The sequence below is a fragment of the Pan paniscus genome, chromosome 9, assembly GCF_029289425.2.
Source record: "Pan paniscus chromosome 9, NHGRI_mPanPan1-v2.0_pri, whole genome shotgun sequence".
NCBI classification, from domain to species: Eukaryota; Metazoa; Chordata; class Mammalia; order Primates; family Hominidae; genus Pan; species Pan paniscus.
Genome location: NC_073258.2, coordinates 62781866 through 62809686, shown reverse-complemented (window position 1 = coordinate 62809686; position 27821 = coordinate 62781866). Strand labels below are relative to the sequence as shown.

The 27821-nt window shown below is 50.7% G+C and overlaps 1 protein-coding gene across 2 annotated transcripts; it reads right to left on the bottom strand.

Moving 5' to 3' along the window:
- Positions 1-1337: 1337 nt before the first annotated feature.
- On the bottom strand, positions 1338-26759 carry LOC100978336 (large ribosomal subunit protein uL10-like). Of its 2 annotated transcripts, XM_055094405.2 has the most exons (6): positions 26630-26740; positions 17036-19446; positions 16635-16777; positions 12703-12900; positions 9516-11573; positions 1338-5672 (listed from the first exon to the last, which is right to left on the bottom strand). In XM_055094405.2, exon 6 carries the CDS (start codon positions 5119-5121, stop codon positions 4165-4167), a length of 957 nt encoding a protein of 318 aa, XP_054950380.2. In that variant the 5' UTR covers positions 5122-5672; positions 9516-11573; positions 12703-12900; positions 16635-16777; positions 17036-19446; positions 26630-26740; the 3' UTR covers positions 1338-4164. The 2 variants fall into 2 exon arrangements, with proteins under 2 accessions (XP_054950380.2, XP_057155143.2); XM_057299160.2 differs by lacking the exons at positions 9516-11573; positions 17036-19446 and having other exon boundaries at positions 1338-5216; positions 5447-5672; positions 26630-26759.
- Between the last annotated feature and the right edge of the window lie 1062 nt (positions 26760-27821).

The following is a 27821-nucleotide window of genomic DNA, read 5'->3' as shown; positions in this document are numbered from 1 at the left end:
CACATCCCTTCTCCTCTGGATTTTCCTTCCTGCAGGCTCGAGAGGCAGGGTCTGGGCTTTCTGATGCCTCTCTCAGCCCTACCGCCTGTGTTAACTCGGTCGCTTCTCTTGTCTAAGAGAATGCCAGAGCCTTAAAGCCATCTATCTACCAATGAATAGATTTTAAACATGTGGTCCAGCCATACAATGGAATATTATTCAGCAGTTAACAGGAATGAAGTCCTGATGCATACTATGACATGGATGAAGTTTGACAATATTACGCCAAGGGGAAGAATACAAAAGAGCAAAAATGAAAAACAAAAAGGCCAGATATTGTATGATTCCATTTATATGAAATGCCCGCAATAGGTGAATCTGTAGAGATAGAAAGTAGGTTAGGGTTGCCAAGGGCTAGGGGGAGGGGAAATGGGAAGCTCATCACTACAGGGTTGCTTTTTTATTTTTCTTTTTTCTTCTTCTTCTTTTTTTTTTTTTTTTGTTTGAGACGGAATCTCAGTCTGTCACCCAGGCTGGAGTGCAGTGGTGCGATCTCAGCTCACTGCAACCTCCACCTCCCGGGTTCAAGAGATTCTCCTGCCTCAGCCTCCTGAGTAGCTGGGATTACAGGTGCGTGCCACCAGACCTCGCTAATTGTTTTGTATTTTTAGTAGAGATGGGGTTTCTCCATGTTAGCCAGGATGGTCTCAATCTCCTGACGTCGTGATCCACCCGCCTCGGTCTCCCAAAGTGCTGGGATTACAGGCGTGAGCCACCGTGCCCGGCCACTACAGGGTTGCTTTATGGGGGGATGGAATGTTCTGGAATCTGATGGTAATGGTTGTACGACCTTGTGAATATGCTAATCCCCCACTGAATTTTTACTTCCAAGGGGTCAATTTTATCTAATAAATAGCAAAAGGCAACTGAGTAGACCTAGGGCTGGGGGGACATGAGGAGCCACCACTGGTTTGTCACCTAGCAGAATAAAGTTTAATCTCTGTACCATAGCCTGTGAGGCCCTTTGCAAACCTTGCTGCTCATTAGAACCACCTGGGAAGCTTTAAAAAATCCCAGTGTCCAGGATGCACCCAGACCAAGGAAACTTAATGAATCCAATGGGCATCCAGAGCTGGGAACTAGCCCCCACATGGTCTTAAAACAAAAACAACAAAACAAATAAAACTAAACTAAATATCTGACCTGAATGGGGAGGACCCCAAGGCCCAGAGAGGTGAGTGCATTTGCTTAGTAAGTCATGGGCTGCCCCATTGTTACTGGAAAGGGGTCCTGATCCAGACCTCAAGAGAGGCTTTTTGGGCCTCACGCAAGAAAGGACTCGGGGTGAGTCCATACAGTAAAGTAAAGGCAAGTTTATTAAGAAAGTAAACAAATAAAGAATTGTTACTCCATAGGCAGAGGGCTGCTGGTTGGCTATTTTTTTGGTTATTTCTTGCTTATATGCTAAACAAACGGTGAGTTATTCATGAGTTTTCCCAGAAAGGGGTGGGCAATTCCTGGAACTGAGGGTTCCTCCCACTTTTAGACCATATAGGGTAAATTCCTAATGTTGCCATGGCATTTGTAAACTGTGATGGCGCTGGTAGGAGTGTCTTTTAGTATGCTAATGCATTATAATTAGCATATAGTGAGCAGTGAGGCTGACCAGAGGTCACTTTCGTCGCCATCTTGGTTTTGGTGGGATTTGGCTGGCTTCTTTACTGCCTCTTGTTTTATCAGCAAGGTCTTTGTGACCTGTACCGTGTGCCGACCTAGCTCATCCTGTGACTAAGAATGCCTCACCTCCTGGGAATGAAGCCCAGTGGGTCTCAGCCTCATTTTACCCAGCCTCTATTCAAGATGGAGTTGCTCTGGTTCAAACATCTCTGACGCTGCTAGGCAGACTCATTGCTTTGTGCACCAAAGCTTGGGCTCTGGAGCCATGTGGGCCTGGGTTCAAATTCCGAATCTACCACTTTAGCCTAATCGCCTAAACCTCTCTGGGCATCAGCTTCCTCATACAGGCTAATAGTACCTGCTCCTCAGGGATCAGATGAAGTACTACATGCAAAGGGCTTCTCCTAGTGTCTGGCACATCATGATCCTTGTTTTAAGCATTTTATTAGCAATTTCTACTGCTTGGAGGGGAGCAAGGGAGCATGACTCTGACCCAATTTACCTGCCCCCACCGCCTTTTTGAGAGAGGGCCTCACTCTGTCACCCAGGCTGGAGTTCAGTGACAGGATCCTAGCTCACTGTAGCCTCAGAACTCCTGGGCTCAGGCAATTCTCCCGCCTCAGCCTCCTATAGGTGGGTGCCACCACACCCAGCTAATTTTTTAATTTTAATTTTTTATAGAGATGGGGGTCTCACTATGTTGCCCAGGCTGGTCTTGAACTCCTGGGATCAATCCATCTTCCTACCTTGGCCTCCCAAAGTGCTGGGATTGCAGGTATAAGCCACTGCACTTGGCCTCAATTTACCTGTCCTTTTATACCTTTAATAATCATAAGAATTTTTGAGCTCTGGACTATTCCAGGTACTTCACAGGGTACCACGCCCATAAGGCCAATATGGGGAGCAAGGCATGGGAAAATGGGTGTCTTGCTCTAGGTCCCCTGATTGAACCCTGAGTTCTCTTCTATATGGATGTATACAGGGGTGGGAGGTAGATATAGGGCGGCCCAGCCTCTGTAACTCTCCTGGTGGTAGATTCTCTGGGATGGGAATCACCTCCTTTCTTTGTCCACAACACCAAGCATAAATCCTGGCACCTTAAAAGGAGCTCAAGCAGCCGGGTGCGGTGGCTCACGCCTGTAATCCCAGCACTTTGGGAGGCCGAGGCGAGTGGATCACTTGAGGCCAGGAGTTTGAGACCAGCCTGGCCAACATGGCAAAAACCCGTCTCTACTAAAAATACAAAAGTTAGCTGGGCGTGGTGGCGCACATCTGTAATCCCAGGTACTCAGGAGGCTGAGGCAGGAGAATCGCTTGAACTCTGGAGGCGGAGGTTGCAGTGAGCTGAGATTGTGCCACTGCACTCCAGCCTGGGTGAGAGTGAGATCCTGTCTCAAGAAATAAAAATAAAATAAAAAGGAGCTCAAGCAATGTTTGCAAAGATCTCCCAGGGCTACATGCAGAGCAGCCCCGATGCTGGCGAGAGGTCACACGCTGAGAGCTGCAGTCCTCCGTGTGGCCACGAGGGGTCTCCACGCTCCACCGAATGGCTGGAGGGTCTCTCCTAAGGCTACGCACCAGGCCATGGCTAACTCGGAGCCCCTGGACACTGGGCACGAGGGTGACAGGGTGGGACGCCAGGCCCTGGCCTCCCAGGGTGCTATCCGTCCTCCCTCCTGTCCTCCCCTGGGGTCAGGTTAGAGATCACCATGTGGTCCTGCCTCAGGCTGTCATGGCCTGTCAGGGGCTGGGGGCCTGCTTCATGTGGGCTGAATGCCTACTGTGTGCTCCTTCTGCCTGCTCTGAGGCTGTCGTAGCCTGTCAGGGGCTGGGGGCTTCACGCTGGCTGAACACCTACGGTGTGCTCCTTCTGCCTGCTCTGAGGCTGTCGTGGACTGTCAGGGGCTGGGAGCTTCACGCTGGTTGAACACCTACTGTGTGCTCTTTCTGCCTACTCCTTTTCTTTTTCTTTTTCTTTTCTTTTCTTTTCTTTTTTTTTTTTTTTTTTTGAGATGGAGTCTGGCTCAGTCACCCAGGCTGGAGTGCAGTGGCGCAATCTCGGCTCACTGCAAGCTCTGCCTCCTGGGTTCATGCCATTCTCCTGCCTCAGCCTCCCGAGCAGCTGGGACTACAGATGCTCGCCACCAAGCCCGGCTAATTTTTTGTATTTTTAGTACAGATGGGGTTTCACAGTGCTAGCCAGGATGGTCTCAATCTCCTGACCTCGTGGTCCGCCCGCCTCAGCCTCCCAAAGTGCTGGGATTACAGGCATGAGCCACCGCGCCCGGCGCCTGCTCGTTTTCTTTAAACCCCACTGTCACAACCGTGGGAGCAAGTGTTGTTTTATTTTTTTTTTCTTTTCTTTCTTTCTTTCTCTTTCTTTCTTTCTTTGTTTCTTTCTTTCTTTCTTCTTTTTTTCTTTTCTTTTTTTTTTTTTTAAAGAAGTAAGCCTTTATTTCCTTGTTTTGCAAATAAAGCTGGCTAAGTTGGTTGCTTTTTGGTGATTAGTCAAAGAGACCCAATCCCATATCCTCGTCTGACTCCTCCCTCCGACTCTTCCTTGGCTTCATCCTTAGCTGGGGCTGCAGCAGCAGCAGCAGGAGCAGCTGTGGTGGCAGCGGCCACAGGGGCTGCAGCCACAAAGGCAGATGGATCAGCCAAGAAGGCCTTGACCTTTTCAGCAAGCAGGAAGGTGTCATCAGTCTCCACAGACAAGGCCAGGACTCGTTTGTACCCGTCGATGATAGAATGGGGCACTGATGCAACAGTTGGGTAGTGGATCTGCGGACAGACACTGGCAACATTGCGGACACCCTCCAGGAAGCGAGAATACAGAGTTTCCTCTGTGATGTCAAGCACTTCAGGGTTGTAGATGCTGCCGTTGTCAAACACCTGCTGGATGACCAGCCCAGAGGAGAAGGGGGAGATGTTGAGCATGGTCAGCAGCGTGGCTTCACTGGCTCCCACTTTGTCTCCCGTCTTGATCAGCTGCGCATCACTCAGGATTTCAATGGCGCCCCTGGAGATTTTAGTGATGATACCTAAAGCCTGGAAAAAGAAGGTCTTCTCAGGGTCCAGACCAGTATTCTGGGCTGGCACAGTGACTCCACATGGGGTAATGGCACCAGCACGGGTGGCAGCTGGCACCTTATTGGCCAGCAGCAGGTCCCTGATCTCAGTGAGGTCCTCCTTGGTGAACACAAAGCCCACATTCCCCCGGATGCGAGGCAGCAGTTTCTCCAGAGCTGGGCTGTTTTCCGGGTGCCCTCGGATGGCCTTGCGCGTCATGGCGTTCTTGCCCATCAGCACCACGGCCTTCCTGCAGAGGGACATGCGGATCTGCTGCATCTGCTTGGAGCTCACATTGTCTGCTCCCACGATGAAACATTTCAGATAATCATCCAATAGCTGGATGATCTTAAGGAAGTAGTTGGGTTTCCAGGTCATCCTGTCTTCCCTGGGCATCACGGTGGTGCGTCAGGGATTGCCACACAGGTTTAAAGATGATGTCACTTCCATGAGGATGCCTGGCAAGAGGCAGGCATTGTTTTCTACGCTGCCTGAAGAGTGAAGAGAGGTGAGGTTGGTGGGGTTGGGACTCCAACTCAATTCTGCCTCGTTTCAAAGCCTGTGTTCCTTTGGCGTCTCTCTACCCCTCTTAGCACCCCCAGGGCATCTCAGGCCTGGCGTCTGGACAAGCCAACTGGGCCTGAACCTCACACACCCAGTTGCTCACACAATCACACCCACACACACTGACACACACATGGGCCCCACACTCCATCCACACCTGGAACCTCAGAGCTCAGTAGGGATTTGATACTCAGTCCTTCAAACCAGCTTCTCATCGAGGGGGTGGGCGGAGAGGAGTTATAAGAGCAACTGCTGTAATCCAATCATCTCTGCTTTTCTTGTTTTCTTCTCTCTGAATACACTTTGCATTAAGGGCTTGTCTTCTTGGTTCCCATGAGAACGCTGTGCTTTTTCTTAAATGAAGGTTCGTTGATCGTTTTTTCCTGTTATTACAAAAGCAATTTGTGCCACTGCAAAAAAGCACAGAGAAGCCAAGAGAACAAAAACTCCTCCCTCCCCTCCTCCAGGGACAGCCCAGGCTGACAGGTGTGGCACTGTCCTCCCCACACCCCTCCTCCCCAGCACACCCTCCTCCTGCCATGGAGCCCCGGCGTCCTCATCAGGCCTAAGCGCTTCTTCCAGATGGGGCTCCCAGGCTGGGAGTCAGAGGCTGGATCTTTGTCCTGCCTCATCACTGGGTCCCACATGTCCTTGGCAGGTCCTCACCATTTTGGGGTGGGAAGGGGATGATCTCAAAGGGTCTTCTGCCCTCACACTTAAGGATCCTGTTCTCTTATTCCAGACATGAATCTGGGGCTGGGCCAAGCAGCAGCTATTAGGAGTTCCTAGGTAACAAGGGGTTCTAGAATAATCTGGAGACCAGGGGAGGTATGGAACCCAAAGCCTCACTCATCGCCAGCATTGAACAGACAGGCAACCCTCCCAAGGACAGAGAGCTGAGCCCATTATAAAGATTCTGGTGTCCTGTGTCCCAGTCCCAGCCAGCTTCATGGTTGTGCAGCCTTTGCAGCTGCAGAGGGCCCTACACTCCAAAGGGCTAGAGCTTGATTTAATGCTCTGCTGTCAACACCTTGAAATTCTTCATGATGTGTGAGCAAGGGCCCCACATGTTCATTTTGCACTGGGCTCTGCAAAGTATGTAGCTGTCCCTGTTCCTAATAATAATAATACCTGTTACTGACATACAGCTTGCTGTATAGCCAGCACTGCATATTTTTCCTATATACTGTATAATTCACCTGTCCCTCACAGAAGCCCGGTGTAAATTGCCTCTCTTAGATTTGGCCAGCCCAGGTGATAATATGAACTGGGTGCTAGGCACTTTAGATATGTGACTCTCTGGAGGCTCTCAGCAGTACCAGAAGCCATTGTAAGCCAGGCACCATGGCTCATGCCTGTGATCACAGCACTTTGGGAGGCTGAGGCAGGTGGATCACCTGAGGTCAGGAATTCAAGACCAGCCCTGGCCAACATGGGGAAACCCTGTCTCTATTAAAAATACAAAAATTAGCTGGGCGTGGTGGTGGGTACCTGTAATCCCAGCTACTCGGGAGGCTGAGGCAGGAGAATCACTTGAACCCAGGAGGCGGAGGTTGCAGTGAGCCGAGATTGTACCACTGCACTATAGCCTGGGCAACAGAGCAAGACTCTGTCTCAAAAAAAAAAATTATAGATGGGGCACATTATAGATGAGGCATGAAGTCTGGTGAGGTTAAGTAACTCCCCTGCAGTTGCAGAGCTAGTAAGGAGCCCACAGACCCTCCCCTCCCTGCCCGGCTGGCCAAGGGCCACCCCAGGGGCTCTGCAGCCCTCATCCTGCCCTAGCCACCATCCCAGCTGTGGTGGGCACCTGGCAGTGCCTAGGGGGGTGAGAAGCTCCACCCACACTGTCAGTTCCCATTTCCACCACCTCCTGATCCGCCAGCAGTTGCTGCACTTCACCACTTCCTGTGCCCAGGTGTGCAGTCGGCTTTCTACATGGGGCACGGAGCCGTGGAGCCAAGAGGTGTCAGTCTCCATTTCTCCCCACTGTGCTGAGCTCCCAAGCATTCTTTTTTTTTTTTTTTGAGGTGGATTCTCACTCTGTCACCCAGGCCGGAGTATAGTGGCACAATCTTCGGCTCACTGCCACCTCTGCCTCCTGAGTTCAAGTGATTCTCCTGCCTCAGCCTCCCGAGTAGCTGGGACTACAGGCACATGCCACCATGCCTGGCTAATTTTTGTATTTTTAGTAGAGATGGGGTTTCACTATATTGGCCAGGCAGGTCTCGAACTCCTAACCTCATGATCTGCCTGCCTCAGCCTCCCAAAGTGTTGGGATTACAGGCGTGAGCCACTGTGCCTGGCCTGCTCCTGAGCATTCTATGCTACAGGTGTGGCTCCAGGAACTCTGGTTCATCAAAGCTGGTTTCATTTATTTATTTATTGAGACAGGGTCTCATTCTGTCGCCCAGTGCAGTAGCACCATCACGGCTTACTGCAGCCTCAACCACCCAGACTCAGGCCGTCCTCCCACCTCAGCCTCCCAAGTAGCTGGGACCACAGGTACGCATCACTACGCCTGGCTAATTTTTGTATTTTTTGTAGAGACGAGGTCTTGCTACATTGCCCATACTGATCTTGAACTCCTAGACTCAAAGGATCCTCCTGCCTCAGCCTCCCACAGGGTGGGGGTACTCAGCCCCCAATGCCGGTTATTGCTGAGGTAGCCCAGACAGAGAGGGTTGATGCCAGAGTGAGCCCAGGCAGCTGGAATTGGAGTGGACAGAATAGCACTAGGAGACCCTCACACACCTAGGCTGACTTGCTCAGCATCTCTGTCTCAGCTCCCAAATCTGTAACATGGGGTAAAGCAGCGTTCCCCAAACCTTTTGGCATCAGGGACCTGTATAAGGAGTGCATAAGGCCGGGAGCGATGGCTCACGCCTGTAATCCCAGCACTTTGGGAGGCTGAGGTGGGTGGATCACCTGAGGTCAGGAGTTTGAGACCAGCCTGACCAACATAGAGAAACACCATCTCTACTAAAAAAAACACAAAATTAGCCAGACATGGTGGTGAGTGCCTGTAATCCCAGCTTCTCAGGAGGCTGAGGCAGGAGAATTACTTGAACCCAGGAAACGGAGGTTGTGGTGAGCCAAGAACGCACCATTGCACTCCAGCCTGGGCAACAGGAGCGAAACTCCGTCTCAAAAACAAAACCAAAAAAAAGTGCATAATCTAGATCCCTTACATGCGCAGTTCACAGTAGGGTTCGTGCCCCTATGAGAATCTAATGCTGCTGCTGATCTAACAGGAGGCGGCACTCAAGCAGTAATGAGAGTGATGGGGAGCGGCTGTAAATACAGATGAAGCTTCTCTCGCTTGCCCTCCGCTCACCCCATGCCGTGTGGCCCAGTTCCTAACAGGCCACAGACCAGTACCAGTCTGTAACCTGGGAGCTGGGGACCCCTGGGATAAAGAAACCAGTCCAGCAGTTAAGAATTTGAGGTTTGGGAATACAACATCCTGAGTTCAAGTCCCAGGCCCAGCACTTAACAGCCATATGACCTTGGGCAGGTTGCAAAACTGAACTTCAGTGTTCTCCATAAAAACACAGCAAAAATGGAGGCATTCTAGTTAAGAACTCAGGCCCGGCAGACCGACAAGGGTTCAAATCCCACCTTGAGCACTTATTAATTATGGTAGCTTGTACAAGTTATTTCACTTTTCTGAGCCTTGGTTTCCTTGTCTGCCAAATGCAGATAATCCCTGCAGCATCCTCATGGGGTTTTGTGAGGACCAAATGGCCTGGTGCCTGTGGAGTCCTTTTCTCAGTCCCTGGCACTTAGTAAGTGCCCAATAAGCCGTACGACAAGTGCAAACGGATGGGATTGCTGGGGCGTCATGAGAGCAAGTGCCCTGCCAGAAGGGTCTGTGTCAGGACAAGCCATGGAATAAGAAAGCCAAGCACAGGGCCATCTTCCCATAGCCAGGTGGCCCTGGGAATTGGTGGCTGAGGCCTGGGAGGGCTGCTTATTGAGTGAGGTCCAGGGACTAAGCCACCAAGAGGCCGTTGACAGGTCCATGGGGACAGCTTCATTTAATGGGAACTGTGGCAGTGGGATGAGAGAGACAAAACCAGGCTCACATCAGCCTGGGCCGCCTCCCAGCCTCTCAGCTACCTCTCCTGCCGGGCTCTGGGGTCAGGCTTCCCTCCCCCAACTCCCGCCAGATGCCACTCTGTAAACCCTGAAGCTGTGCTCCCACGCTGCACTGCACCGCGCACATGAATTCCCCGAGGAACTTCTTAATGCGCTGATTCAGATTCAACCGTGGGGGTGGCCCGAGACCCTGCATTTCTAATCAGCTCCAAGGAATGCGAGACCACGCTTTGAGTAGCAGCATCTAAAACATGATATAAATGTAGGTCATGAAAATTAATAATAATGTGGGGTGTGGAGTTACTACCGGATCTGACTAGCAGACTTTGAGAGAGAGCCTGTCTAGGAGAAAATTCTCCCCAGAGGTCAAAAGGAACCCCCACCCCAGGTTCTGGGGGTGCTAGGATCTGATTTTGCTCCTAATAGCAAAGAGACAGGCAGAGGGTACCTTTCAGCTTGAGCCACACGGATGGCGGTTCCCAAACTGCAGACCACACACCAGCTGCATCAGAAGTACTTGAGGATTCGTTTTTTGGTTTTTTTTTTTTTTTGGTTTGTTTGTTTGTTTTTTGAGATGGAGTCTCAGTCTGTCACCCAGGCTGGAGTGCAGTGGCACAATCTTGGCTCACTGGAACCTCTGCGCCCTGCTAATTTTTGTATTTTTAGTAGAGACGGGGTTTAACCATGTTGGCCAGGCTGGTCTTGAACTCCTAACCTCAAGTGATCCGCCTGCCTCGGCCTCCCAAAGTGCTGGGATTACAGGCAGGAGCCACTGTGATGACTGAATTTTTTAAAATTACAGATTCGGAGTCACAAAAAGACAGATCCTGTATGACTCCCTTATATGAAGTATCTAAAGCAGTCAAATCCATAGAAACAGAAGTAGAATGCTGGTTGCCAGGGGCTGGCTGGGAGGGAGAATGGAAAATTGTTGTTTAATGGGTATAGAGTTTCAGATTTCCAAGATGAAAAAGTTCTGGATGTCTGCTTTACAATGGCGTGAATATACTTAACAATACTGAACTATCCACTTAAAGATGGCTAAGATGATAAATTTTATGTTATATATTTTTTTTACCATAATGATAGACAGAGTCTTGCTCTGTCACCCAGGCTGGAGTCCAGTGACCCAGTGGCTCTCAACTCACTGCAGCCTCCGTCTCCCAGGTTCAAGCCTCAGCCTCCCGAGTAGCTGGGATTACAGGCGCGCGCCACCACACCCGGCTAATTTTTGTATTTTTAGTAGAGACAGGGTTTCACCATTTTAGCCAGGCTGGTCTCGAACTCCAGGCCTCAGGTGATCCACCCGCCTCAGTCTCCCAAAGTGCTGAATTATAGGCATGAGCCACCACGCCCGGCCTCATAATGATGATTAAAAAAAAAAAAAAAAAAGATCCTGGGCCAGGCACGGTGGCTCACACCTGTGATCCCAGCACTTTGGGAGTCTGAGGCAAGTGAATCACCAGGTCAGGAGTTCAAGAACAACCTGGCCAACACGGCAAAATCCCATCTCTACAAAAAATACAAAAAATTAGCTGGGCGTAGTGGCAGATAACTGTAATCCAGCTACTCGGGAGGCTGAGGCAGGAGAATCACTTGAACCCAGGAGGCGGAGGTTGCAGTGAGCCAAGATCACGCCACTGCACTCCAGGCTGGGGGACAGAGTGAGACTCCATCTAAACAAAACAAAAAAACAGATTCTGGCTCTAGCCCCTGAGATCCCGTTTAAGGGCATTTTGAGTAGACCCCAGAAACCTATTTTTTAAAAATCTGCCCGGGGAATTTGGGTGCAGAGCCAGGCTTGGGGACCACTGGCCAGGGGGAAGCTTTCCTCCAAATATCTCTGGAATCCTTCCACCTCTCCCACCTCCACCTCCGTCTCCACGGCTGAGACTCCATTCTGGACAATGACAGAAGCCTCCTGTACCCTCTCCCTGCCTTCGTCTGCCACGTGGCTGCCCCGGTGATCTTTCAAAGCACAAATTCAATCCTGTTGCACAGCTCCTTTGAAACTGTTCCATGGCCTCCCGTTGCCCTCGGTACAAAATAGAAAAAAGCACAACCTTCTCAGCAGAGTGGAGTCAGGGATTCAGCTGTGTGCACAGAGTATTACAGCAGGAAGCCTTTGGAGCCGCAGAGGTCTGTGCAAGGGCCCCGGGAGCACTGGGGAACACAGATGAATTCTGCCAGGAGGAGAGAGGTGGTGGGAAGCCTTCTCAGAGAAAGAGGCGTTGAGCTGGGCCTTGCAAGTGAGCTGGTGTTTGTCAGGAGAGTGGGGTGAAGGCAAAAGGCGGTGGCAGCAGGGGGATTCCAGGCAAGGGGGATAGCATCTGCAAAGCCAAGGAGGTGTTGGGGGCTATGTCCCCCTCAGTGCGGGCAGGGGCTAGGTGAGCTGGGAGAAGAGGGAAAGGTGAGGGTGGGAAGAGGCGGTGAGGGAAGAGCAGAGAGACTGTGAAAGTCCAGTTCAGCTGGGAAGCAGGGAGGGGGTGAGCGTCTCCATCGCCTCCCAGAGCCATCCCGCCCAGGGGCAGGTTACCAGCTTCAGGCCCTTGTCCTCACTCCCCACCCCCTGCCCCACCCCCCACTGCTTGGTGGGGGCCTTGGGCAAGGCCATCTGGTCGGGAAGGGGGACATGTTCCTTCTCTGCTCCCCCAGGGGCCCTATGGCTCCCACTAATTGTTCACAGTTCATACCCTTGGATCTCCGCCCCCCTCCCCCAGGGCCTGCCTGGGCGCTTCTCCTTTGCCCTCACCCTTGTGTGTGTGTGTGTGTGTTGTTGTGTGAGTCCTGAAGGTCATGTGGTCACCCAGTCTCTGTCTTTGTCTGTCTAAAAGCTAGTATGGCACAGTGTGCATGTGTTTATGAACACGTCCCTCCCACCCGAGGGTTCCTAGCCTCAGAGTCAAGTCCCCCTGGGCCTTTCAAGGCTGTAAGAGGTGATTCTAGGGGCTACAGCAATAGAGACCCAGCCAGAGGGAGCAGGAGAGCTCCAGCCCACAATTCCAGGAGCCCCACGGCCAGCCACCTCCGGAGGAACACACAGCCTACGTGAAAACAGCCCGCGGCACAGCCACAGCACCTGGCGCAGCCGAATTCCCCTCCTGCCCCGCTCAATGCCCAGCACCAGCCCGACACTGCCGTAGAGGAACTCGGGAGCTGCTTGCATTTCAGAAAGGGCCCCTTCACCACAGTTAGAGAGCAAATAAATGGGTCCTCTGGGGCTGGGGCTGGGGCTGGGATTCCCTCTGTAGCCCCCTTCCCCACTGTGGAGGCCCCTTTCCTCCGCACACCCTCACCCCTGCAATTCCTTACCTGGAGCAGAAACAAGGTTCTACCCAGGCCATGGGGCCTGGCCATGCAGGTCAGCCCTGGGTCCTGGTGGAGGACCCAAAGTCTCCCTGCTGAGGACCAACGTCCGGTGGCCCTAGCTGGGGTGATATCACACAAGGGGCTCGCACAAGGCTTCTGTCTTCCAGGAAGGAGATGGGAAGAGAGATCTCCCTGCAAAGGCTGGAAAAGAAATCACGTCCCAGAATTGTTGGCAGGTTAATTGGATGCATTTGTAAGCTTGTTCCTGGGACAGGCGTGTTAATAGCACTAAAACATCTGAAAACTTCCAGAGCTACACGGAGGAGTTAATAGGCCTGGAGAGTCCAAGGTTACATTGAGGCACCTCCCAGCAGTGGAAAGAGCAGTGGACCAGGAGCCTGAGAGCCTGAACCCCTGGCTCCTCACCACATCTCGCTGTGGTCCCCAGGCAAGCCCTGGCCTCTCTAGACCTGGAAAACATTAGTGTGGAAGGCGGGTCACCTGGGTCGTCCGAAGGAAGCCTCACTGTGGTCTTGTGTGGTGATGTTATCATTATTTCCGTTTTGTGGAAGAGGAAACTGAGATTCCTCAAATGAGATGGAATTTGCCACTGCTGGTGATGGGGTCAGTACTGGAGCCTGACTGCAGGCCAAGGGCTGAAATCACAGGGCTGGACCAAGGGCCAGCCAGAGTAGACGTTCCCTTGGTGTCCACTGGGAGGCGCCCTAGACTGCTTCTCCTAGTTGGCACCAGCACCTGAATCCCTCAGCCAGAGTGGTTTCCCCTGAGTGATCTCTGGACAAGGTGGGACTGGGGGCTGCCAGCTCCTGGGACAAGGTCAGGAAGCTTCCTGGTCCTCCCTCCCCATCCTAGCCACCTCCATGAAGGAGCCTCCTGCTCTCACCTTCCAAGGGCAAGGGAGGGAAGAGTGAGGTTTCAAACCCATGAGGTTTCAAACTTTCCCTCCTCAGGCCCCTGGGGAGCCCATGTATCAGATTGGAGTCAGCTACAAATGTCAGAGGCTCAGAGAGGGTTAGTCACTTGCCCCAGGTCACATAGTCACGTCCGTCTGATTCTGAAAACCTAAACTTGGTCCTGATTCAGGCGAGGCTCACGGCAGATGTGGTGGGATTCCGTCGGTCACATGGCCCACAGCAGGCAAGAAGGTGCTGGTCAGCTGGGCCTGCAAGTCCCACTGGTGGCAAAAGGGCTGAGTCTCGTAGAGGGGGTTCCTACAGTCACTTGAGGGTCCAGGGCTGCGTGCAGGTAGTCAGGGCCGGGCATGGGAGCTCGTGAAAGGGCAGGAGGAGGCATTCAGCCAGTGGATGTCCTTGGCATCAGGGTCTGTGTCTGTATCTGAAAGTGGGCGTGTAAGTGGGGGATGGGGTGGAGGCAGAGGGCTGCGGCTCAGGCCCAAGACCCCAGGTCATGCTCGCTCAGAATTCAAGTTTGTCAGCTTGTTAGAAGAATGAGGATGGTGACAGCCGGGGATCTGGGGAGGAAGGAGGCCTTTGGAGATGGGAGTTGGGGAGGCTGTGATTGGGGGATGTTGAGCAATGGCTTGAGGAAGTCGAAGGATCAACCTTCCCGAGTATTCCGAGTTGGTCTGGAGCTGACGGGGAGTGGCTGGGCTGGGTGAGGGGAGGTGACAGTGACATTGAGTTTGGGGACACAGTGCTCATCTCTCCCTGCTGGGCTTTCTGGAGGGTGGAGGACAACAGGAGGGAAGCTGAGCATCCCAGGACAGAGCTTTGCAAAGTTACAGCTGGTTCCTGCCCTCTATACTCAACTCTTGCAACTGTGACTCTCTCCTAGAGCAAGCCTGACCCTACTGAGACCCCTACCAACATAGAGACCACCTAACCCAACCCGTTACTCAGGTCACCTCACCACAGCAGAGGCAGGAGCAGGCCCAGGGCTGGAGAGAAGCCCACCCCCAGGCCCCAGGGCTCACAGCAAAGCCAAGGAGACAAGCAGCCACCAGGTGCGCCGGATTAAGGCTGTCCAGGTAGGGGGCTCCATCTCCCCGTAGACAGAGGTAGCCAAGGGGACTATAGGGCTAGAGGAGGCATCCTGGAAAATCCCAGCCCTTCCCCAGCAGGTCACAGAACTGGCTCTCCCAGCTGAGGCCCTTCCCTCCCAGCAACATGTCCAGGGGCACCTGACTTGAACTATAAATAGAGGATGACGGAAGGCTCCGGAAGCCCAAGGGAGGGCAGGAGAAAGGAATTCTGATTCTCCCCCAGCGAGGCCCTGCAAGGCTGCACTGACAGAGCAACACCTCTCTTCGAGGTTGGATAGGAGTGCCCGTGGCATTGGAGGTCCGGGAGGGCCATTCAGGCAGAAGGAACAGTCTGGGGAAGCAAGGAATGGAGCAGGCAGGTGGCTCCGAGAGGCTGGACACAGGCTGCAAGGGACTGCGGCAGTTCCTGAGACCCAGTGGCCAAGGGCCCTGAATGTCAGGCTAAGGGCTTTGTTCTGGAGACCTGAGTCTTGGTCTCAGGGCAGTTCTGGTTTTGTGGTGAGGAGTTAAGAGTAACACACAATGGGGGGAGGGGGGAGGGATAGCATCGGGAGATATACCTAATGCTAGATGACGAGTTAGTGGGTGCAGCGCACCAGCATGGCACATGTATACATATGTAACTAACCTGCACAATGTGCACATGTACCCTAAAACTTAAAGTATAAAAAAAAAAAAAAAGAGTAACACACAAGGCCGGGTGCAGTGGCTCACGCCTTATAATCCCAGCACTTGGGGAGGTTGAGGCAGGTGGTCACTTGAGGTCAGGAGTTCGAGACCAGCCTGGCTAACATGGTGAAACCCTGTCTTTACTAAAAATACAAAAATTAGCTGGGCGTGGTGGTGCACACCTCTAATCCCAGCTACTCGGGAGGCTGAGGCAAAAGAATCGCTTGAACCTGGGAGGCGGAGGTTGCAGTAAGCTGAGATTGCGCCACTGAACTCCAGCCTGGGCAACAGAGCAAGATCCCATCTCAAAAAAAAAAAAAAAGAGTAACACACAAGAACATGTAACATACAAAAACAAGGTCACCTGGAGCAGAGTACCAGAAAGTACATGGCCATCTTTCCCCGTGGAATGGAGGAATACCATGGTGTGCCAGAGACTATAACTATTCCCCAACATCTGTTCTGTCTTCTTTGCCATGGAACCCCTGATTTTTGCTGGGCAAACAACCCCCTGAAATACAAGCTACATTTCCCAGCCTCCCTTACAGCCAGGTATGGCCATGTGTATAAGTTGTAAGAAGAAGTGCCACTCAGAGGCAGCAGGTTGCACCGTGTTACCTCTTCTCCCTTTCTGCTGGAAAGGAATATGCATGTGATTGCTCGAGCAGGAGCAGCTATCTTGGATCATGAGGTAGAAGCCCCATGTTAAGGATGACCAAGCCACAAGAAGGAAGTGATCTGGGTTTCTGATGTTTGTGGAGCTGCCACACCAGCCCTGGACCAGAACCTCCAAATATTGTTTACTCGAGAGAAAAATAAACTTCTATATTATAGTTTACCACACAGTTTCTTAAGTTTTCCTTCGGATGAACATAACCTAAGCACATACAGGAAAGGAATTAACCTCGAAAGAGGAACCTCAGAATTTTATACGTCTTTTTTTTTTTTTTTTTTTTTTGAGATGGAGTCTTGCTCTGTCGCCCAGGCTGGAGTACAGTGGCACGATCTCAGCTCTCTCCAACCTCTGCCTCCTGGGTTCAACTGATTCTCCTGCCTCAGCCTCCCGAGCAGCTGGGACTACAGGCACCCACCACCACGCCTGGCTAATTTTTTGTATTTTTAGTAGAGACAGGGTTTCACCGTGTTAGCCAGGCTGGTCTCAATTTCCTGACCTCGTGATCCGCCCGCCTCGGCCTCCCAAAGTGCTCGGATTACAGGCGTGAGCCACCGCGCCTGGCCTTACCTCTTAAGTATTAAGAGGTATGCTCTGATTACATTCCACATATCGTCTCTCATGAACTCTCTGCAGAACCTTCCTTCCAGGTGTAGGGGTGGAAAAGGCATGATACCTCTTCTCATCCATCATAAGGGTCACGGCTGACACTCCTATACCAAAAGACAGAGAGAAGTTAACAAGAGAAGAGCATAACAAATGTATTTAATCAAAGTTTTACATGACATGGGGGCCTTTGGAAATGAAGACCCAGGCCGGGCGTGGTGGCTCATGCCTATAATCCCAACACTTTATGAGGCCGAGGTGGGTGGCTCACTTGAGGTCAGGAGTTCAAGATCAGCCTGGCCAACATGGTGAAACTCTGTCTCTACTAAAAATACAAAAAATTACCTGGGCATGGTGGTGCGCACCTGTAGTTCCAGCTACCCGAGAGGCTTGAGACATTAGAATTGCTTGAACTCAGGAGGTGGAGGTTGCAGTGAGCTGAGATCATGCCACTGCACTTCATTCAGCCTGGGCAACAGAGCAAGACTGTGTCTCAAAACAAACAAACCAAAAAAAAGAAAAAGGAAAAGAAATGAATACCCAGACTGTACAGTATCTTTTTATGCAAAGGTTCGATGAAGAATGGACAGTCATATAGGAATGTGATTGGACCAGCTGGGCACGGTGGCTCACACCTGTAATCCCAGCACTTTGGGAGGCCAAGGTGGGCGGATTACTTGAGATCAGGAGTTCGAGACCAGCCTGGCCAACATGGTCAAACCCCATCTCTACTAAAAATACAAAAATTATCTGTACTTGGTGGTGGGCACCTGTAATCCTAGCTATTTGAGAGGCTGAGGCACAAAAATCACTTGAACCCAGGAGTTGGAGGTTGCAGTGAGCCGAGATCTCACCACTGCACTCCAGCCTGGGCAACAGAGTGAAACTCCATCTAAAGAAAAAAGTGATTGGAGGCCGGGCGCGGTGGCTCACACTTGTAATCCCAGCACTTTGGGAGGCCGAGGCAGGCGGATCACGAGGTCAGGGGATCGAGACCACGGTGCAACCCCACCTCTACTAAAAATACAAAAAATTAGCTGGGTGCAGTGGTGAGCACCTGTAGTCCCAGCTACTCGGAGAGGCTGAGGCAGGAGAATGGCGTGAACCCGGGAGGCGGAGCTTGCAGTGAGCCGAGATTGCGCCACTGCACTCCAGCCTGGGTGACAGAGCGAGACTCCGTCTCAAAAAAAAAAAAAAAGTGATTGGAACAAAAGAGTATGACCTAAAGGTAATAGGCCAAGGGAAGGAACCTAGCGAGGCCTGTGTGTGTACATTCTTCTTGGCCTGTCTGCCATATTCCTTATTTCTGGGTATGGAGCAGGACCCCGCTGGAGCGAGGGTCTTACGGCCTACTATCAGACCAAGTGGAGTCAGAGAATTTCCTTATGGCCAGCTCCTACACAGAAAAGCAGGGGAAGGTAAGAGTAATAGTTCTATTTTCTTTTCTTCTTCTTTTTTTTTTTTTTTCTTGAAACAGAATCTCTGTCACCCAGTCTGGAGTGAAATGGCACAATATCAGCTCACTGCAAACTTCACCTCCTGGGTTCAAGCGATTCTCCTACCTCAGCCTCCCAAGTAGCTGGGACTGCAGGCGTGTGCCACCATGCCTGGCTAATTTTTGTATTTTTAGTAGAGACGGAGCTTCACCATGTTAGCCAGGCTGGTCTCAAACTCCTGACCTCACGTCAGGCTGGATCTCGGCTCACTGCAACCTCTGCCTCCTGGGTTCAAGAGATTCTCCTGCTTCAGCCTCCTGAGTAGCTGGGACTGCAGGCACACGCCACCACATCTGGCTAAGTTTTGTATTTTTAGTAGACACAGATTTCACTGTGTTGGCCAGGCTGGTCTCAAACTCCTGACCTCACATCATCCACCCACCTCGGCTTCCCAAAGTACTGGGATTACAGGCATGAGCCACCACACCCGGCTCCCAATATTTCTACTTTCTATGACCTACCTTACGGAAGAGGAATTCTCATTTCTATGGCTGCCTTGGGGGAGAAAAGTGGGGACAGGTCAGAGAGAGAGAGAGATACTGCTTCTGAGGCTGCTTCTGAGACCTTCCAGTCTCCTTTAGCTCAAAGTACTCAGCATGCCACAGCACCATACTTTGGAATATCATTATCTCAGCCCCAATACGGGAAGATGCTTGAAAATGCACTCTCTTTGTTGCAGATGACAAGCAACATCCCATGAGAACATGATTCCCATGCCAGGCCCCCCATCCAGACAGGCCTGGTTTTCTGGACCCCATGACTCAGGGCCCCAAGAGCCATGGGCTCAGGGAAGCCCCAGAAACTTTATTTGACCCCTTTGGCATTCCTGTGTCGCTTCTTTGTCTCCTTTCCCAAAACACATGGTTGTGTGATCTTATCTTGGCCACGATAACTACACAAGAACAAGAAGCTGCCGTTCACTGAAGACACTACCATCTGCCCCCACAAGATCAGCACCCTAGGAGCGGACTGAACATGTGCCCTCTCCCCTTGGCTGAGACAGAAACAGAGGAGATGTGGCTCTTGGCTAAGGATTTAATGGAGCCCTTTCTGGGAACAGCCTTCTCTGTGCGGAACTGAGGGAGCAGTTGTTAGGGGCCCAGGCACCACTCTGCATGGTCATGCCACTTAGTGGATCCGGGGCCAGCAGTGTTGGAAACAGGAGGTGGCTGGGAAATGTTTCCCTCTACTTGATGGCTCAGGCTCTGCTGTTCTGTCTCTGAGTCTTCTGTTTGCCTTCAGGAACGGCTTGTGGTGTTCCCAGGGTATGGGAGTCCTGCCTGCGGAGGGAGATCTGCAGGTGAGCTAGGAGGGGCCGCCCAGATCCCTGACACTGCAAAGGCCAAGCCCACACTCTACCCCCTCATGCTGGGGCTGGAATGCCTTGGTCATTCCTCCTTACCCCGGTTGCTGGTAAGGTCCCTCCTGGTCCTGCCCCATACCTAGTGGGACTCACTTTCCAACACCCTGGGGGGAGGGGACATTCACACGGGCAAGGCAGGAAAAGGCGGCAAGTTTGAGGTTAAGAGAGCATGGGACAAATGAATGATTGGACCCAGAACCGCCTGGGTTTGATCTTGACTCCACCACCAGCTCTGGGAGCTGCCCAGTGACTTGACCTCTCTGAGCCTCAGTTTCCTCATCTGGATAACAAGAAAATTCATAATACCTTCCTCCTAGGGCTGTTATGAGTATTAAACGAATTAACACATGTCAAAGTTCAGGATGGTGAGTGGCGTATAAAACCTGCTCAAAGAAGAGTAGCTGTTAGTATTAGTATCAGTGTTAGTATTATTGTTAAAGTATTTCTTTTTTTTTTTTTTGAGATGGAGTCCCGCTCTGTCACCCAGGCTGGAGTGCAGTGGCACAATCTCGGCTTACTACAGCCTCTGCCTCCCGGGTAGCTGGGATTACAGGTGCCCACCACCACATCTGGCTAATTTTTTTGTATTTTTAGTAGAGACGGGGTTTCATCATGTTGGCTAGGCTGGTCTTGAACTCCTAACCTCAGGTGATCCGCCTGTCTTGGCCTCCCAAAGTGCAGGGATTACAGGCATGAGCCACTGTGCCTGGATTGTTACAGTATTTCAAGAGATAAACTCAAACTCAGTGAGCCCCCTCAGGGAAGAGAACTAGTGAGGAATTAACTTCTGAAATGCCACCCCAGACATGCTCTCTCTAGCACACACCTTGAAGTATTACTCCGCACCACTGTAAAGTTGTCTAATCACTCCAGCCCACCGGGAAGAGGGTCTCATCCTGTTTAGGGAGGTGGAGGAGTGTAGTGGTTTTGAGTGCAGACTTTGGGGCCAGACTGCCTGAGTCTGAATCTGAGCTCTGCACTGCTGGAAGGTTCCTTAACCCTCTGTTTCTTGGTTTCCTCACTTGTGGCATGGGAAGACGCAAGCACCTGCCTGGGAGGTTTAAGTGAGATCATGTGTGCCTGGTGAGCCCTGATGACAGCCTGGCATTGGTGGCACTGTGGACTAGGGGCTGGGTGCGGGAAGGTCGGGGCTGCCACAGGCCACCCCCGCTGGTGTCCCTAAGGGGTTGTGCCCTGGAACTCCAGTGTGACCAAGAGGGGGAGGGTGGCAAAGCCACACCATGACTTCCTCGTAGGCTTCTCTCTCCGAAGAGCCCTCGAAGCAGAGGGGCCCGAGTGGCTGCCTCAGGTGACCAGAGAGGTTCAGGTTCTGTCCAGCTCCCTCCAAGCTGGAGGCTGCTGACTGTGCAGGGCACAGGGTGGGGCACGCTGGTCCCCATTCGGTCATCTCATTCAAGCCTCCCTCTACCTACCTCCAGGAGGCTGGCATTTACTGGCCCATTCTGCAGACGAGGGACTAAGGCCCAGAGACCCAGACATGGCGGTATCAATTCCAGGCCTGACTGACCCTGGAGCGGCCCCATTCCTCACCAGGACATCCCTGGCATCCCCACTCTGGGATGAAGCCACTGTCTCCCATCTCAGGTACAGAGCCAGCCATGCACACTTTCCCTCCTTCCAGGTCTAATTTTCCATCCCAGCTAACTTTTCTGTTCCCACTTGCTGGCTCCCCCTTTCTCTATGTATCTGAAAGCTCACCCCTGTAATCCCAGCACTTTGGGAGGCCGAGGCGGGCAGATCACTTGAGGTCAGCCTGGCCAACATGGCAAAACCCTGTCTCTACTGAAAATACAAAAATTAGCTGGACATGGTGGCATGCCTGTAATCCCAGCTTCTTGGGAGGCTGAGGTGGGAGGACTGCTTGAACCTGGGAGGTGGAGGTTGCAGTGAGCCAAGCTCGTGCCACTGTACTCCAGCCTGGGCAACAGAGCGAGACTCCATCTCAAAAAAAAAAAAAAAAAAAGATCAGTGAGTGATTTTTCATGCCTATGGACTCCGTCATGGAACCTCAGAGACTCACAGAGGTAAAAAGCAAGCCCTCCCTTCTAGAACTTGTCCAGGAGCTGGGGAGGAGGTTATGATCTGGAATAGACATTCTGCAGCCCGGGAGGTTGGAGAGATCTGCCCTGGAGACAGCCAGGAGGGCTTCCTGGAGGTGGTGGACCTTGAGACGGGTTTGGAAGAGGTGGGGCCTTTTGGCCAAAACAATTCATGAAAGGCAACGAATGCCTGCAGACCTGGGATCAGATCTCAGCCTTGCTGCCACCTAGCTGGGTAACCTTGGTCCTGGTAATTAACCTGTCTTTGCCTCAATGTCCCCATCTGGAACAGAGGCATCAAGTCATTGATGAAGGAGTGTGACTTCCTGGCATGAGCACTGAGTCCAGAGGCTTGGGTCCCCACTGCACTGCTAACAGGTCAAGCAACTTTGATAATGGATGTGGCTGAGCTGATTGGTGCTTGCTTGGTGCTGCATGCTTTACATGTATTATCTCATTTAAATGTCACAGTCACCTTACTTGAGAGGTCTCCATTTCTCAGATGAGGAAGCATGTCCAGAGAAGTCTGGTGACTTCCCCAAGGTCACACAGTTGGCATGTGTCAGAGAGGGTGTCTGTCAGATTCTCGAGCTCGTGCCCCTAACATTCTGGACACTTTGACCGACACTCCCTCTCAGGCTTCCCCATCATTAAAAAGGGCAGGGGGTGGGCAGGTGACATTCTGCTCCATCACAGCTCGCAGCCCAGCTGCCTGCTGCAGCAGGAAGGGTCCCTGCTGGAGCCCAGTGCCCTCACCCGGCCTTTCAGCAACTTCCCTGAGGCCTCCACCCCCAGGATGGTGAGAAGTCTTGCCTGGGGGCTCTTTTCCTGCCTTTGAGAGGGTGGGGCCTTGGGGAGGGAGGAGCTGGGTCCCCAGTGCCCAGGTCTGCTGGCTAAATTTAGGTGCTGGGGCATAGAAAGAACAAGGGTAATTAAGGAGCGTGGTGTCACTTTCCAGCCGCCTCTCACATCCCCTGAGAAGTCACACGCCATTTGGAAAGGAGCAAGGAGGCGTGGGTGATAGAGGGGAGGAGAGGGGAGGAATGATGGACAGTTGGAGCCGGAGGTGGGGGAAACCTACAGCTCCTCCACAGACCTGACGGCTGCCTGAATCACAGCAAGACAATTTTCAGCCAAACACCCCAAGGGCTTCCTTCAATTAACACCATTCATAAATGGAAAGTCTGCCCTGAAAGTAGTGACCCCTGCCATTGGAAATGCTCTGCGCAAAAGGAAATCTAGCAAGCATCGATCAGGCACAAGATGCAACAGGATTTACACGTATGTTCTCAGCAAGCCCTTGAGACAATGCTATAAGGAAGGTGTTATCATTCCCATTTTACAAAGGAGGAAACTGAAGAGTTAGCCTCCCAGGTTGCACAGCTGAGACTTGGGGGAGCCAGGATCTGAACCAGGCAGGCTGGCTCCGGAGCCCGTGTGCTTAGCTGCAGGGTACAGCTAACTCTGGCCCACTGCAACATGGTCGGCTATCACTCTGCGATCAGAGAAGGATTATAAAGAAGGTTTAAAGAAGGCTGTGCTGAAGAGATGAGAAGAGAAGTCATTGTAGGTGGCAGACACTGCTTCTGTAAAGACTAAAAGGTAATTCTGCCCACCTCAAAGTGCACAGTCTGATGTCAAAGCAAGCACAAGGCTACTGTGTTGGAGCCTTCACAATTGTTGCTTTATCCCTCTATCAAAACGAGACCTGAAGCCTGAGCATGGTGGCTTATGCCTGTAATCCCAGCACTTTGGGAGGCTGGGGCGGGCGGATCACTTGAGGTCAGGAGTTTGAGACCAGCCAACATGGTAAAACCCCATCTCTACTAAAAATACAAAAATTAAGGCAAGGCGCCATGGCCCACGCCTGTAATCCCAACACTTTCGGAGGCTGAGGTGGGTGAATCACCGAGGTCAGGAGTTCCAGACCAGCCTGGCCAACATGGTGAAACCTCATCTCTACTAAAAATACAAAAATTATCTGGGCACGATGGTGTGTACCTGTAGTCCCAGCTACTTGGGAGGCTGAGGCAGGAGAATCATTTGAATTCCGGAGGCGGAGGTTGCAGACAGTTGAGATGGCACCACTGCACTCCAGCCTGGGTGACAGAACAAGACTCCGTCTCCAAAAACAAACAAACAAACAAAAAACAAAAATCATCAGGTCATGGTGGCAGGCATCTCTGATACTAGCTACTCAGGAGGCTGAGGTAGGAGAATCGCTTGAACCCTGGAGGTGGAGGTTGCAGTGAGCCAAGATTGTGCCACTGCACTCCAGCCTGGCCAACAGATACCCTGTCTCAAAAAAAAAAGAAAAAGAAAAAGAAAACACCCAGACCTGAATCACCCCATTAAAAATCGGCAAAGGATTTGAATAGGCATTTATCCAAAGCAGATATACAAATGGCCCATAAGCACACAAGAGATGCTCAGCATCATTAGTCATGGGGGAAATGCAAATCAACATCACAATGAGATACCCCTTCCCACCACTAGGATGGGCTACAATAAAAAAGAAAGACAATAACAAGTGCTGGAAAGGATGCGAAGAAATTGGAACCCTTGTGCACTGTGCTGGGAATGCACAGCAGTGCAGTAGAAAACAATCTGGCAGTTCCTCAAAAAGTTAAACATGGGCTGGGTGCGGTGGCTCACGCCTGTAATCCCAATTGGAGGCCGAGGCGGGCGGATCACGAGGTCAGGAGATCGAGACCATCTGGCTAACACAGTGAAACCCCGTCTGTACTAAAAATACAAAAAATTAGCCGGGCGTGGTGGCGGGCGCCTGTAGTCCCAGCTACTCGGGAGGCTGAGGCAGGAGAATGGCATGAACCTGGGAGGCGGAGCTTGCAGTAAGCCGAGATAGCGCCACTGCACTCCAGCCTGGGCAACAGAGTGAGACGTCGTCTCAAAAAAAAAAAGTTAAACATGAATTACCATATGATCCAGCAGTTCCACCCTTAGGTATATACCTAAGATATCTGAAAACATAAGCCCACAGAAAATAGTGCTCCTATGAATCTGAATGTTCATAGGCTGGATCTCGGCTCACTGCAACCTCTGCCTCCTGAGTTCAAGAGATTCTCCTGCTTCAGCCTCCTGAGCAGCTGGGACTACAAGCATGTGCCACCACACCTGGCTATTTTTTGTATTTTTAGTAGACACGGGTTTCATCATGTTGGTCAGGCTGGTCTCCAACTCCTGACCTCAGGTGATCCACCCGCCTTGGCATCCCAAAGTGCTGGGATTACAGGCATGAACCACTGCCCCCGGCAAAATGGAAACAAGTTAAATGTCCATCAACTGATGGATATATCCATACAGTGCAATATTACTTGGCAATAAAAAGGAATGAAGTACTGATACATGCTACAGGATGAACGAACCTTAAAAGCCTTATTCTAAGTGAAAGAAGCCAGACACATTTGATATAATTCCATTGATATGAAATGTCCAGAATCAACAAATTCATAGGAACAGAAAGGAAATGAGTAATTTTCAGGGCTTGGGTGTGGGAGGGAATGGGGAGTGACTGCTATTGGGTGCGGGGTTTCTTTTGGGGGTGATGTAAATGTTCTGAAATAGATACTAGTGATGAATGCACGACTTTGTGAATATGTTAAAAACCACTGAAGCGTATACTTCAGAAGGGGGAGCTAAGGCTCCCATAAATTACATGTGAATTATATATACATATATATCAATAAAGCTGTTATTAAAAAAACTCCCAGACTTGTCTCTAATATTTGCAAGAACACAAATGAAGACCCACATACCATATGCCTAAATATTTCAAAATCAAGCGAACAAGCTGTTAAATAAAATATGTTCTCTTCTCTTACCTTGACAAATATACATTCATAGTGGCACAGTTGAAAAGCATGTGTAAAGCTCTGGTTTTTATATGCTTGAAAGCTGGTGTGTTTGGGTATTCTGTTGAAGGGCCAGCTGTGTTTAGACAAGTGATCAAATAAAGACATACATAATTCACAAATTCTTATCGTTTTAATCCATAAAAATGTTCAGGCCTTTATTTCACCAAAATTGCTTATTTGTGTTTTAGTGACAATACCCATCCAAAAAGATTAAAGAAATAAAATATAGTTTTTGTCCAAAAGGAAAATTATAGTAAAGGTAAAATTTTAAATGCTTTTTAAAAAGGTTTTTTTTCTAAAATATCCAAAATTATTTATTGAAATTAAAAGGTAAAATACAAATTATAATGAGTGTAACTGTTTTTTGAGAGAGAGTCTTGCTCTGTCACTGAGGCTGGAGTGCAATGGTGTGATCTTTGCTCACTGCAACCTCCACCTCCCAGGCTCAAGCAATTCTCACGCCTCAGCCTCCCAAGTAGCTAGGATTACAGGCACATGCCACCGTGCCCAGATAATTTGTGTAGTTTTTGCAAAGACAGGGTTTCACCATGTTAGCCAGGCTGGTCTTGAACTCCTGGCCTCAAGTTATTTGCCCGCCTTGGCCTCCCAAAGTGCGGGATTACAGGTGTGAGCCACTGCACCCAGCCTAGTGTAACATTTTAAATTAAATCTGGGGCTGGGCATGGTGGCTCACACCTATAATCCCAGTGCTTTGGGAGGCCAAGGTGGGAGGTTTGCTTGAGGTCAGGCATTCCAGACTGCTTGGGCCACATAGCAAGACCTTATCTCCACAAAAAGTTTAAAAATTAGGCAGACATGGTGTCACACACCTGTGATCCCAGCTACTCAGGAGGCTGAGGTGGGAGAATCACTTAAGCCCAAGAATTCAAGGCTGCAGTGACCCATGATCATACCACTACACTCTAGCCTGGGCTACAGAGTGAGACCTTATCTCTAAAAAAAATAATAATAATTTTAAAAATATATTAAATCTGAATTTTTATTAATCTTTTGAAATTGTAATAACATTTTATTAAACATTTTTAGAAAAATGACATATTAGCAATTCCAGTGTTTAACACTATATTAATTCGTTTTCACACTGCTAATAAAGACATACCCAAGACTGGGCAATTTACAAAACAAAGAGGTTTATTGGACTTACAGTTCCATGTGGCTGGGGAGGCCTCACAATCATGGCAGAAGGTGAAAGACACATCTCACATGGCGGTAGACAAGAGAAGAGAGAGAGAATGAGAGCAAGTGAAATGGGTTTCCCCTTATGAAACCATCAGATCTCGTGAGACTTACTCATTACCACGAGAACAGTATGGGAGAAACCATCCACATGATTCAATTCTCTCCCACCGGGTTCCTCCCACAACACGTGGGAATTATGGGAATACAATTCAAGATGAGATTTGGGTAGGAACACAGCCAAACCACATCAAACACCCATCTAGTTGGTACTGTAAATAATCAGTATCACACTTCATGCATGTTATATCTAAATTTATATATACAAATATAAGAGGAAATGAACAGTTTAAACATTGCAAAAGGTTCCTCAGCTGCTATAGGCGTCATTGTGGATATTGCATTAATCCACAAGAACCTCTGGAACCAAGAATTGGTACATGAAGAAAAGCAAGAAAATGGACAGTTGACCCTGCCGAGAAAAGGCTTCGGTTTGCAATAATCTACTGCATTCGTGCTCTCTGAGAGTGAAAATTTAAAAAGTTCATCTTAGGCTTTTCTCACACATAAGCACTGCTGCCTCTCAAGTCTGCCCTGTCCTCAGAAGCAGAATCTGTCTCTCAGGTCAGCAGCTGCACAACCCCTAAACCTTCATACATTCCAGACTTAGATCACCTTTCGTATCCAGGACCTAGAGCAAGAGAAGAGGAGAAGCAGTCCCCCGGGACCTGGATGGTGCCAGTCACAGGAGTGGGTGTTCAGGGCTGTCCTTGCAGGGGGGCCAGTGCTGAGCTGAGGGCAAGGGTGCCTCTTCCCCTGGTCTGCCAGTGGGACTGAAGGAAAGTACAGCCCTTCCATGCGTCACACATCCCAATGGATGAATGCTCATGAGAATTGCCTCTTTGGGCCCCTGACCCTACTGTCTTCTCTCGCTTATCCACCTGCCTACCAGCTGGCCTGTCCTGCCACCCCCATCTGCCAAGCGTCAGCCTCAGCAGTGGGTAGAGAGGGGCCGCCCCCTCTCCCCAGCTGACGGGCAGATTATATAGCTGACTCTCCCGGAAGAGGGGGTGACAAGGCTAATTACCCACCCACCAGCTAGCCACCCAGAGGAGCGGGCTCTGCCCCGAGAGGTTAAAACAACAGGGGAAGGCTTCCTT

Bases quoted from the DNA above. Each gene is read 5' to 3' on its own strand.
- LOC100978336 (XM_057299160.2), bottom strand. From the start codon at position 5,121: ATGCCCAGGGAAGACAGGATGACCTGGAAACCCAACTACTTCCTTAAG.